At 41.0% G+C, this 13,582-nt stretch overlaps 1 protein-coding gene across 3 annotated transcripts in view; it reads left to right on the top strand.

Moving 5' to 3' along the window:
• Window positions 1-13,582, top strand: part of LOC125880863 (ATP-citrate synthase-like) — a 33,651-nt gene that overhangs the window by 17,761 nt on the left and 2,308 nt on the right. The window contains exons 13-28 of one of the 3 annotated variants that reach the window (XM_049563660.1): window positions 66-159; window positions 478-534; window positions 1,066-1,095; window positions 4,508-4,649; window positions 7,189-7,357; window positions 7,457-7,561; window positions 7,764-7,960; window positions 8,333-8,414; window positions 8,530-8,640; window positions 8,731-8,858; window positions 8,949-9,042; window positions 10,943-11,097; window positions 11,187-11,337; window positions 11,463-11,606; window positions 11,828-11,941; window positions 12,884-12,966. In XM_049563660.1, the coding sequence (XP_049419617.1) occupies window positions 66-159; window positions 478-534; window positions 1,066-1,095; window positions 4,508-4,649; window positions 7,189-7,357; window positions 7,457-7,561; window positions 7,764-7,960; window positions 8,333-8,414; window positions 8,530-8,640; window positions 8,731-8,858; window positions 8,949-9,042; window positions 10,943-11,097; window positions 11,187-11,337; window positions 11,463-11,606; window positions 11,828-11,941; window positions 12,884-12,966 (1,856 nt within the window). The remainder of the gene's footprint in view (window positions 1-65; window positions 160-477; window positions 535-1,065; window positions 1,096-4,507; window positions 4,650-7,188; window positions 7,358-7,456; window positions 7,562-7,763; window positions 7,961-8,332; window positions 8,415-8,529; window positions 8,641-8,730; window positions 8,859-8,948; window positions 9,043-10,942; window positions 11,098-11,186; window positions 11,338-11,462; window positions 11,607-11,827; window positions 11,942-12,883; window positions 12,967-13,582) is intronic. The other 2 variants (XM_049563661.1, XM_049563662.1) reach the window with 2 other exon arrangements.

Below are 13,582 nucleotides of genomic sequence, written 5' to 3'. Positions count from 1 at the left end.
TTTCTTCTCTGAAGGTTTTGTAAATGTTTGGAATAACATATTTGTTTCTCTGTTTTCTGCACCAGACTCCAGCTGCAACAAGGACAGCTTCATTCTCTGAGCCGAGAACGTCTAACGATGTCACACCGGCTAAGAAGTGCAAAGCAGGTGTCCCAGCAGGTAGCTAACACAGTGGCGCTCACCTCTCCACAGCTGCTTATCAGCAAGACTCCATATGTACTCATACACTGCTGCTTTTTCATTTCATTTACCCTTGCGTCGTGTATTTCTCCCTCCCTGTATTTCTGTATTTCTCTCCCCCACAGCTGTTCTGCATTTTAATTTTCTTTCTGTGTCTCCCTCCCTGTATTTCTGTGTTCCTCTCCCTCTCTGCTGTCCTGCGTTTTAATTTTCTGTCTATTTCTCCCTCCTGCTCTTCTCATTTTGCTGCATAAACTGTCCACTCACCCTCGTCTTTCTTACGCTCATTTCTCTAAGACGCTCTTCATTCTATACTGTTGCCTCTGAAGAATGCAGTCACGGGCGATTGGAAAGGTAAGTGATGGGTGTGCCATGCCCACACTGCGCTCGGCTGCCACACACACTCTACATCGGTCTGCCTCTGTCTTCTTACTGCTTGCACAACTAATCCTGGAGGGTGTGTGTCTGTGTTTGAGGCCACCTGTTTGCATCAGAGCCTCATTAGTCCAGTGGGGACGTTATATTCTTCAGCAATAAGATTTTGGTATAGTTTCCTAATGCTGAGACTCATCAATACAAGAGAAGGTTTGTCATCTTTAGACTGAGTTGTGTGCTGTTGTTTAGAGATAGTTTTATTGTAGGCTGTTGTGGATAGACTAAACTTTTTAGGTGGCTTTTCACAGTAAGAGCATGCTCTGTAGCAGCTGAGCTCTGCATGGTCTTTCCTCTAGTGTGCTTTTTATGAAGTGTTCTCAGAGATGAAGCTCAGTTTACAGAATGCACCAAACTGTTCAGTGAATGAGGTAAAGATGCACTCATCCTTTTCTCTTTTTTTTTTGTGCTCATTTTGTCGTACTTTGTGTTCCCGTGCCATGGGGGTCACAGAAGCGCAAGCCTCTTCAGGCTGCAGCGGAGGTATGGAAGGGTGTGAAAAGCCTGTCCTCCTGCCCTCTCCGCCCTCTGTCCACTTCTCCTTGCCTTCCCATTTTTTGTCTGTTTGATGTTGTTCCTCCGCAGTCTGTCCTTTTTCGCATTCTTATGGTGGCTTATTCACCTGAAGGGGTGCTGATATGTGTATGAACATAAATTTATTGAAGCATTTCCATCCAAATTGACATTAGTGAATCATCTTTAAATTGCCTGGTACAATATAAAAGTGTTTTGAAAATAAATCACGGCAGACATCTGGGTTTGGAAATTCATTTGAATTTACCAACCGGCCAACGTCAACCTGCGTTTGCCGTTATAGTCATGCTGCGAGTTCACTTCAGCCCACAAGCTTTCTTAGCTTTTAGTCTAATAAATAAACTCACAAAATGTCGAGAAAGGAAATATTCCTACATCTATTTTCCTTATTAAACTGAAAAATATACTGAAGTTTCTCTCTTTCACTGAACTCAGATGAGCTTACCTGCCTTGTTAACTCAGCACAAAACACACTTCATTCAGACTTGACAGACACAAAATAAAACTCACTCTTAGTTTTTCCATTGTTCAGTCAATCGCCAACTCTGGTTCGGTCAAAATAAATTCTTAATTTACAAAGTTAGATGCGAAAATATGCTGACTCTACTCACTGTTCTTCCCTGCTGTCTCTCTCAGCTGTTGCCGCTCTCCTTGCGCTAAGTGTTAGCTTGCTGAACAAGAGTCCGTCGCTGGGCAGTCTCACATAGCCAGGCCTGTCCTCACACTTTGTGTTTAGCTGCACGTTGAGCCGTGGCTCTTTCTCGTCCTTTGGAGGCAGATCATTACATTAGCAAAATACAGGGTTCCTACGCAAGTATGGAAAAGTATGGAAATAAATTTGATCAATTTCCAGGTATTAAAAATTATGGAAAATGAAAAATAAAGTATGGAAAAATATTCATGTTTCCAGACTATTACCGCTTTTCTAAAATAGAAAATGAGGTATTTCCAAAAATAATTTAATCAATCCGGATCGAGTTTTATGCCGGGCCAAGCACAGTTTGTGTAAGAGCAAACGTCTCAGAAAACATACCGCCCTTTTTACCTGATTGACATGGTATGTCCAGTCCGCTGCCCCATGACCCTCCTCCAGCCCCCCAGGTCTCAAGATTCACTCCAACACCGCACCTTCGACAAGAAGACGAGTTTCACGTGGTTCACAATGGGTAGATTCAAGTTTTTGGATGGATGGCTCGACAATACCGTATATAAATACTGGTTGGTCAAGGATTCCCAATTCGCACACAGAGATAGATGCAAGCTTTGTGTGAAATCGTTTGACATCAGCAACATGGGGAGAGGGCAATTCTGAGCCACATTAAAGGAAAAAACACCGATGTCTCGTTACTGCATCGCTTGCATCCAGAGTCCCAGCCTTTTTGCCTCAGCCCAGACATTGAACTTACCTGAGTTTTTATTTGCATGCCATTATGGTACTTGGCTACAATCGCCTATTAAGAATAATTAAATATGATGTGAAATATGACACACTGATATATTTACTCAGATGTCACATATTATCTGATTAAACAAAACAAAACAAAAACGCTGAGATGTCTAGAAATTAGGGTATGGAAAAGTATGGAATTTTGAAATTCCAAATGTGTAGGAACCCTGAAAATAAAATGACAGTAATCACCCCCCCAAAAAAAACAACGTGCGATGTGCTCAGCCAGCCACCTACAGCCAGTTTATTTCATCCAGTCGCCCAACCCTAGAAGACATTTAATATTATCAGAATTTAATTGTACGGGAACCTCAAGACAAAACAATGGCCCACCACAGCTGCACAAAATCGATTGTTTCATTTGCTTCCCCTTTAAAGACCAGCTTCAACCTGAAACCAGGATACTTGCAGGTCTTGAAAGGTCTAAAGCAGTGGTTCCCAACTGGTGGATACTGGTGAGTCCATTCTGAATGGACCACAAGTGACTCACAAACATGTCAAGTTTGTAAAGAACACACTCTATTTTTAAGTACATTCAATTTCCGGCACAGAGCTTTTATTTTGAAGTGCAATTCCTGCTGTAGATTAAGTGACTAATGAACAGCTATTTCACAGAGATGGCAAACTACCTCGACAATATGGTCAAACACAAGTGTGACACTTAAAGTATTAATCTGTGTGGACGTTGAACTAATGATTAAGGAGGAATCTGGACCCTGTGGCCGGACCAGTTGGTCTAAAGAACCTCGCTGGTTTGCCATCATACAGGAATGAATAAAAATCTCCGTCTATAGTCTTAAAAATATCTTAAAAATAATATGATTAATTGCAGAAACCCTAGAAAACTACTTGTTGCTCTGTAGCCCTCAGTCAGAGGCCGTGATAGTGCTGCACAGTTGGTAGCTCTGTGCACAGCTTCCTTTGGCTCAGATCAGAGAACCACAGAAGGCAGGGAGTCTGGACAGAGAGGAGAGGCTTGGGAGGACTGGAACAAATGTGTGGCAAGATGGTGATTAACAACAAATGCTTCAAACCACATTGTACACTAACAAGACATCATGCTCTTTAAACCGAACGTGACACCCACATCTGTCGCAGGGTTGTGTCCCTTTAACTCACACTGACCATGGACATTTAAATATTTCAGGTTCTCTGTTTTTCTTGCACTGCTGCTGGGTTGCTTTGGTGTCTGGACCTTGGCTTATAATGCATTCATTGAGTTACTAATGGACACCTTTGTCACCAACAATCAAGGCTTACGGGGTTTTCTGGCTTGGTCATTGGTAGGTTGATGTTTCTAACAAACGGTAGAAAAAGCTTTTTGCATTTGGAAAAAACAGGGATGTAAAATCACCATTGGAATACAGTCATTGATATTAAGGGGGAAAATGTAAAAATACATCGGCCCCTTGATGGTCAAACCAAGTCACTAATTGTCTGTCTCAGACAATGCAGCTGCCATTTTCATTTTAACATCATGGGAACCCAAATTAATCCTTTCAACTGTGTGTCCTGGAGGTGTCCTGGAGAATAACTTGATCACACTTATTAGGTTTAATGTAATTTGTCAGCTAAAGACATATGTACTGTGCCCAAATTACAGCGCATTGGTTATAAAATCCAAAAAAAACTGCATCAGCAAAGAGAAACACGACCTTCCTCTTGAAGCGGTGGTGCTTTTATTGCAATGAGAAGTTATTTTCTCTACCTCCTGTATCTCTGTCCTCAGAGTGAGTACTCTCTGTAATCTGCTTGTTACCATCCCCATTCCTGCTATTCTCCTCAGCCTGACCCCGCCCCCCTCCCCCTCCTCACGCTTGTGGTGGTTTTTATTTCTGTTTCCAGCTCTAACTTGACTCATGCTCTCTTTCTCTCTGTGTGTGTCCCCCTCTCTCTGCCGTCTCGTTGTTACAGCCAAAGCCACCACGCTCTTCAGAAAACAAACAAAGACCATAGTCTGGGGCATGCAAACACGAGCCGTGCAAGGCATGCTGGACTTCGACTACGTGTGCTCCCGGGAGGAACCCTCGGTGGCAGCCATGGTCTACCCCTTCACGTAGGTTCCCCAGGATCTCAAGTACAAAACTTACAAAACTGGTCATGCACTAGTCAATTTTGAGATTTCAGGCTATTGTGCAGCTGTTACACATCTTTTTCTACAGACGAGTGGAAAGAAAACTAGAGTTGCACCAATACCAGTCTTGGAAATGCCTCCGATACTGCCTAAAATGCGGTATCGGGTATCGGCGAGTACAGCCTATGACCAGTCCGATACCACGTAATGCCTCACGTCATTATGCATACGCACGCTACAGGCGAAACGAAACGGAAACGGAGCGGAATTTAAAAAGCATTCTACTGTAGCCTTTAAAATGTCTTCTTTACCAAATTGTGTGGCTACACTTTAATCTGTGTCTTGATCTGTGTCAACACTGGATAATAATAATTAAAAAAATTTCATGGCATACATTCTACTATTATGTATTTATTTCTTAATATTTTACATAGAGTTTTAGGAGTTGAGACATACAACAATTGATATCCCATCCATTTTTATTTTACATGCTGGTATCGGATCGATACTCGGTATCTGCAGATACCTAAGGTTCAGGGATCGTAATCGGTATTGGGAAGGCAAAAGTGGTATCGGTACATCTCTAAAGAAAACATCCAGAAAACACATTTAGGTGTTTGTTTTAAATCAGATTTTTGTCCTAAAACATACAATAAGCTCATATTTGAGCATAATTTGCATATTTAAACAAAAAATTCAGAAAACTTGAAATCCATAAAGTAGTGGTCTCAATGTAAGTGAGTTTCATGGTGATATCTATCAGTTAAAACAATTATCCTATTCACATGTAGTGTCTTAGTTTTCAGAAAATGGCCATTTTTATCTCATACTCTGAGGTAGAAAACTCTACTGCAGTATCTCTTACATAACACCAAACTTTTCAGTTTTATTCCCATATATATTCTGAAGGTTTTTTACACATGGGTTTGTTCATATATCATTTATAGCCTGATTTATATAACACTTTGTTCCTACAAACATGGGGAAAATTGATTTACTTATGGCTGTTGACAATATTTTCTGATGTGCAGATTTAATTAGATAAGGCCTCATTTGCATATTTAAACAAAGCATTTCAGAAAACTGGTAATACAAAAAGTAATTGTCTTAATGTAAGTAATCAACAGAGGAACTTTAATGTCACATCAGATTGTCCTAAATACTGTTTCACTGCTGATATCGGGTGTGTGATGGGTGTTGTAATTCACACCCATGATGCAAATACTGTTAGGAAAACTACACGGACTATTTCATCACCGTGTAAATAACTGACAATACTAACTAACAATGAGGCCTTAAAAGTCATTAAATAGTCTTAAATTTGAATTTGTGAGCTCTTAACAACTACAAACATTTTGTCTAAATTCATTTATACATCTATTTGTGAAAATGAGTGAAGCCTTTCTATGTAAAATTCCACATTTCTAATGTTACAAATCTTTAAAGAAAACTGTAATACTGTCATTTTACTTTATACTTGGACTCACCTGTTGGCAAAATGTAGATCAACTTAATTCACTCTAATAACCATGTTCCTACACAACACTTACTGTACCTCTTCACAAGACCATATGCTACTTACCTACAAAACCTGCTTACCTGTGATGCTTAAATAATTAAAACATGATTTAATTGTCTGATACCTGTAGACACCCTGCACTACGGTCAACTGTTTTGAGCAAGTATTAACTTCTAGTTGTGATATATTTATCTTAATTTTCTGCTTTAACTTGTCTTCATATCGTTTATCAAGTCATATTTCATCTTGATGAAATGCCTGTGCTCGACTCTATTGTACTTTTCTTAGGAAACTGAGCCTAAAAGATCCGAAGACAAGATTTTTATTGACAGAATTTGATTATCCTACTCACACCCTTTGTAGTAATTTGTATGTGTCCCTTTTATCATTCTGTATCACCTCTCTAAATTAAAGATTTTTGCGGGTCCGTGAACGCACCGCGGAAATCTCCATGAGTTTTTTTCCTCTGTTTTTCCCCAGTTTGTGGAGTTTTGAGTTGCGAGTTAGTTGATCAGTCAATCTGGTCAGAGCTGATCAGATCAGATTAGACTGACTGATAAGAGGAGCAGCTGCTACAGTGGCAAGTGAAAACAAACTTTTAGACCCAGTGAAATGAACAGTTAAATTTTACTTTCACTGTGCCTGACGTTCTGCTGCTCCGTCTCTGCCTAGAGTACACTCTGCCTTGTGAGAGTGTGGTTTTCTATACATATTCCAATAGCACTCCTAATGAATATTCCAGCTCCAACAAAAAAATGATTAATTTGTAAAATTAACACGTGTTATCGTAGTGCACTGCCATGAATAAATGAATGTGTGGGAAACCCCGGAAAGATCAGTTCTGGGGGAATAATCTGAGTTGAGCTTTAAGCCCCGCACTGTGAATGTAGCCGATGTAACATCAGTGGTTACCATAGATCTCCAAAGTTGCAAACCAGACTGCTCTTGGGAAGTAAAAATATATTTGTATATATTTATTTCTGTAATTTCTACGTTTCCTAGTGGGGATCATAAGCAGAAGTTCTACTGGGGCCACAAAGAGATCCTGGTGCCGGTCTATAAGAACATGGCCGACGCCATGAAGAAGCACTCCGAGGTGGACGTCCTGATTAGCTTTGCTTCACTGCGCTCAGCCTTCGACAGCACTGTGGAGTCCATGCAGTACCCGCAGGTGGAAAGACGTACCATGCTTACATATAAGCTCATGCATGGCTGCATAAATATTCAGCTAGATATGAAAGTTGGCTCTGTTATCTGATTGTGTTTTCAGATCCACACAATTGCTATCATCGCTGAGGGCATCCCTGAAGCTCAGACAAGGAAGCTGATCAAGATGGCTGATGAGAAAGGTGTCACTATCATCGGCCCTGCTACGGTATGCAGACATATCTCACTAACAGAGACGATTACTAAAGGGAGTGTTTCAAAGTGCTGCAGTAACTGTGAATGCAGCAGTCATGGTGTCGTTATGAGAGCGTGTAGATATGTTTAATCATTAATGTATGTACGACGAATAATGATCACTTTCACCTGGCACAGATAAGTTCATTTGATACCCAGTATTTTCTGTCCTCCAGGTCGGCGGCATCAAGCCAGGCTGTTTTAAGATCGGCAACACAGGTGGCATGCTGGACAACATCCTGGCCTCCAAACTGTATCGCCCTGGCAGCGTGGCATATGTGTCGCGCTCTGGGGGCATGTCCAACGAGCTGAACAACATCATCTCCCGCACCACAGACGGCGTCTATGAAGGTGTGGCCATCGGAGGAGACAGGTACACAAACTTATATGCATCTTATTCAAATATTTGCTCAGAGACAGTTGTCTTATTGAAGCCTGTTGTGAAAGTGTAAGTTTGGGGATTTTTAGATAATTTATTTGCCTGGGAACCAGATGAATCTGTGAGCTTGTGTTTTATTGGCTCTAGCAGGTGCATCTGATTCTGGTCCTCACAGATTTCCAGCCAGCCTGACATGAGTAGAGCCAATCACAACTGTTTATCGAATATGGGGTCTGTTTGATACGATGACTGACAACTTGCAGAGCCTTAGCACTTGACACAAAATACATCATCATCATACATCATCCACAGAAATTTGTCATCTGAAAGACTTTTAAGTGCTTGTGTTTGGTCCTATCTGTCCAGATATCCAGGCTCCACCTTCATGGACCACGTCATCCGTTACGAGGACACTCCAGGGGTCAAGATGATAATAGTGCTGGGAGAGGTGAGAGCAGCTCCATGGATGTTCATATTTTCAGATGACCATCAACTTTAATTTACAAAAGGCAATGACTAAAAACAATTCACATTTTAACATCTCTGTCACTCTGACCCCTCAGATTGGAGGCACAGAGGAGTACAAGATCTGCCAAGGCATCAGAGAGGGCAGGATAACCAAGCCTGTGGTGTGCTGGTGTATCGGAACCTGCGCCACCATGTTCGCCTCAGAGGTGTGGTGGCTGTGTTGAAATGACTGGCTATGGATTTTGTTGTTGTGGTTCGGAGGGAATATCTCAACAGTGTCATGCTGCCATCTTCAGGTTCAGTTTGGCCATGCAGGAGCCTGCGCCAACCAGGCCTCAGAAACAGCATTAGCCAAGAACCAGGCTCTGAGGGATGCTGGAGCTTATGTACCGAAGAGCTTTGATGAACTGGGGGATGTCATCAAGTGAGACGTTCATCACACAGTCACACCAGAGTTTGTCACTGAATTGTTTTTAGGGTTTTTAACTGATATTGTGAATCTATGGTGAAACAGGACCGTGTATGACGACCTGGTGGCCAATGGGACCATCATTCCTGCCCAGGAGGTGCCTCCTCCAACAGTGCCTATGGATTACTCCTGGGCCAGGGTAAGAAACGTAACCATTACTCCTTACTTAGTAAACCCAAAAATGGCCTCTTTTTTTTTCTTTCTTTTTTTTCTTAACAACATCTGTGTTAGCCGCTGAAGAATTAAATAGTTGTTGAATGTGGTATGGTAACAGTTTAAATCTCAAGATTATCCATTTTTATTTATTAATTTAATTTAAATTAGAGCGCTTTAGAGGTGCTGGAAGATGGTTCACTTATTTTTTTTAATTTAATTTATTTTTATTGTGTAATGCGGTGATGACAGGTGAAAAGTTTTAACAGTTTATTAATTATGGAAATATATTGGTTTATTTTGGTTATTTAAACCAGCGGCCAATAGCAAATTGATTTTAAAGGCCAGTAACGGTCTATATTAGCCAATATTCATTTTTCAGCATAAACACATGAAACAGAATATGAACAAAAAATATTGTAAGGTCATTGTGTTTTGTAAAGAATTGAGACCTATGTATTAAATCAATGAGACACTTAACAGTTAGATAATCAACTTCTCATACCTCCACCATGTCAGTTTGCTTTTGTTTCTGTACTGCAATTTCTTGTCACTTATAGGCTTACATTAGCCCCTTTAACAGACTGCCTCACCGCTCTTTATAAAAGGTACAATCATTTAATGGAGGAACAGAGTTGTCTCGCCTTTAAGCCATTAGCGGAGGTTGTAACAGCATCAAAGTGACGTCTGTGAATAAGGGGACAGCTGGCAGGATGGGGATGGCGTGCCATTGTGACGATGCATCATGTGTGCGACCCACTGCCTGGAGATTTAAATAGCAGCACGTGGCAGTTAGCAGCTAACTCAAAGAAGAGGCGTTAGCTGATGAAAAGTACATAATTGACTTGATCATTATTTTAGAAAAATTCTATATGTATAAATTGATTTGGCCTAAAAGACTGCACTCCTTGGGGCATCCAGTAGCTCAGTGGGTAGCGTCCCATGTACAAAGGCAATGTCCTTGCTGCAGGGACTGCTGATTCGATTCTGTCCTGCAGTCCTTTGCTGCATGTCATCCCCCCTCTCTCTCTCCCCCTTTCACACTTAGGTACTGTCCCATCAAAGTCGTAAAACAAAAATGATACCTTTTTTAAAAAAAAACAAAAACAAAACACGACTACCCTCCTTTTATATTTTTTAAAGATACTGATTTTAAAATGTACTTGACTTGACTACTGAAAATTGAAAAAATCTAAGTTGGCAAAAACTTTTAGATTTATTTAGACATTTCAGTTTCACTCCATTTGTTTAGCAGACCCTGGAGGTTTTTATTTTCCTAATGTTATTTTCATAATTTCACATAATTTGTGGTGCAATTGAATTTATTTTTATGTTATTTATATACTATGAAATATATTTTCTACAACTTTTATAATGAAAATCTAGAACATACATACTCCATATAATTATTGTATCAAATAAAGATGAATTTATACTTTTAAAAAAAAAAAAGGAGAAGAACAGCAGTCGAAAATGTCTACAAATCTGGGAGACCATAAGATCAGCGAGCTTTTTACCCTCCAAAGAGAGGATGAAGTCAGCTGCCATATAACAGGGACGGTAAATGATTGTTATTGGCATGTTATGCTATTGTTGTTATTTAGGAAGCACTGCTGAAGTGTATGTTATATATCACACTAGAGGCCCACTGTTGTGTTACATGTCACGCCTCTTTTGCCGGCATGCAACTGAAAATCACACACCGGGTCAACATAATGACATTGTTTGGTTTTGTGTAAAAAAGCAAAGCTGGGGTAATTAAAAGGCATCATAACGGCCCTGTCACGCAATCTCTGTGTAAAAAGTGCTACACTATATATATATCTTTTCACTGTCTGCTCATTATCTGTGTAATAACCCATCTTCTGTCTGTTTGACCGCTCCAGGAGTTGGGCCTGATCCGTAAGCCAGCCTCATTCATGACGAGCATCTGTGACGAACGAGGCCAGGAGCTCATCTACGCTGGCATGCCCATCACTGAGGTCTTTAAAGAGGAGATGGGTTTAGGAGGAGTGCTGGGCTTGCTTTGGTTCCAACGCAGGTTGGTATCACAGTGGTGGTGTTCATCAGTTACAAAAAGAAGTGTTTTACAAATATATATTCAGTGGAATAAACTGTGTTTCTGTCCAGGTTGCCGCGCTACGCCTGCCAGTTCATTGAGATGTGCCTGATGGTGACTGCTGATCACGGGCCTGCCGTCTCTGGTGCTCACAACACCATCGTCTGTGCTCGTGCCGGCAAGGACCTTATCTCAAGCCTCACGTCTGGACTGCTCACCATCGTCAGTTCCGCTCACACACACTTACACTGTGCAGCCATTTTTTTCTCACTCACTACACATTGTCACTTGGACCATGTCGTTAAACCTGATTTTATACTGAAACATGATTTATTCATGAATTCCAGGGGGACCGTTTTGGAGGTGCTCTGGATGCGGCGGCGAAGCAGTTCAGCAAGGCGTTTGACAGCGGCATGCTGCCCATGGAGTTTGTCAACAAGATGAAGAAGGACGGCAAGCTGATCATGGGCATTGGCCACAGAGTCAAATCAGTATGCAGCGCTCAGCTTTTCATTTTATCTCAAATTGCATCATCAGGAGCCATAAAGGATGTGGTGTTTTAGATTACAGTGTAAAGTTGTTAAGGTTATATCTCTGCATAATTCTTCTTTAGGTTAGAACTAAAATAAAGAGATCATTTACAGTTACAGTTCAGATCTTTTATTTCAAGAAACAAGACACAAATCGTAACCCAGTTTGTCTCTGTTTTCAGATCAACAACCCCGACATGCGGGTACAGATTCTGAAGGACTTTGTGAAGCAGCATTTTACCTCCACCCAGCTGCTGGACTACGCCCTGGACGTAGAGAAGATCACCACCTCCAAGGTACTTGTCAGCTGAATCACAAAGAGTGAATAAAAACATGTGAAGACTTTGTTCTTTGAGAAGAGGGATGGGAACTGATAGGATTTTATTGATACCAGTGCCATTATCAATTCTGCCTAAAGTTCAGGTTTTTTTTTGGTCGATTCCCGTATTCCCAATCAATTCTCTGTGTGGAATACAGAAGGCCTACGCAGGTTTTCAGCATTGACTGTTGGCAAGTGTTTTATTATCTCATCTTAAATAGATGAAATGACAGTGTTTGTTTTCATTTAGGTTTTCACAGTCAAAGAAGAAATCTATTAAGCCTGTCTGTGAGGCACTGATGTTGCTACAACAGGACATTTACCCTCAGCAACAGATGTGCTGCTTGGTTGGGAAGCAGTGACACTTGTGCAAATACATGTGTCAAATACATGGCATTCCTGGAATATAGGCCCATGTTGTCTAGAAAGATGAAATTAGCATTTTCCAGACATTACAAGCAGCACTGTTGTTTACTTTCTCATAAATTGAAGCCACACTTTGGACTGTTTCTTCCTCATTGACATGACTCCTTGTTGTTTCAAGCAGCATAGATAGAGATATGAGCTTGACGTCACTGTTTTTGCGCAGCTGTCAGAAAAACATGCCGGCATCAATAAAAGGAATCGATAAGCTCAGGGTTCTTGATTCCTATCCCTTCTTGAGAAAGCAAAATCTATTGAAATCAAATAGTCCTGAGGGACAGGTGTGGCAGAAAAGACACCATCTGGACAGTGAAATAAGTAAAGGACACTACTTCGTGTTCAGATCTTCCAGTTAGATCATTTTAGTGACAAACGCACAACATTTTAATGTGACATCTTCGACTGTTCCTCCTTTTCCTGTTAAACTGGGCAAGTTGTCTGGTGTACTCATACTCCTCTGACATTTAGATAAATTGACTTCCTGTCTTATTTTCAGAAACCCAACCTGATCCTCAACGTAGACGGTTTTATTGGTGTCGCCTTTGTGGACCTGCTGAGGACGTGTGGTGGCTTCACGCGGTAAGAACATCAAATTACACAACATATGTAATATTATTACAACAACAGTGTTTTACTATATTGGCATTCATTATTTATTATTCATCAGCTTCCACTTTTCAGTTCCTACAAAAGGAGTTATAGCTGTTTACAAATACATAAGGCGTTTTCGGACCAACTGACTTCACTACAAGCTGATTGGCTGTAGAAACAGGTGATGTGCTTTACGCTCTAAAACCAGCTGCTGGAGATTTGACTGAGTTGCAGGTGACACCATCAGCCTATTTGAGTCGAGCTCAGACGACCAGTTCACACCGCTGCAACTTTTCTCTGCAACTTTCTAAAATGGTTACGTCTCGTCGCGAATCTTTGGTCTCAACTGAGCCTAAAATTGGCGGTTGCTGGTGCTGCGTTGGCTCATGTATTTGACGGATCACAGCACACTTGCGTTGCTCATGGTTCCTTTTGTGCCACCAGAATACCTTTGCTGGAATAGGAGCTACGAAACCCTCTTCAAAACAGCGTTCTAAGAACTCCGATTGTTCCTAGCTCTTGCGGTAACACTTTACTTGAAGGTATCTACATAAGAGTGACATGACACGGTCATGAACCTGTCATGAACATTATGTACATGTCA

Source organism: Epinephelus fuscoguttatus, linkage group LG20 (assembly GCF_011397635.1).
Source record: "Epinephelus fuscoguttatus linkage group LG20, E.fuscoguttatus.final_Chr_v1".
Classification (NCBI taxonomy): Eukaryota; Metazoa; Chordata; class Actinopteri; order Perciformes; family Serranidae; genus Epinephelus; species Epinephelus fuscoguttatus.
The sequence above is the reverse complement of the archived record's forward strand: the minus strand, read 5'-3'. Positions and strand labels throughout refer to the sequence as shown.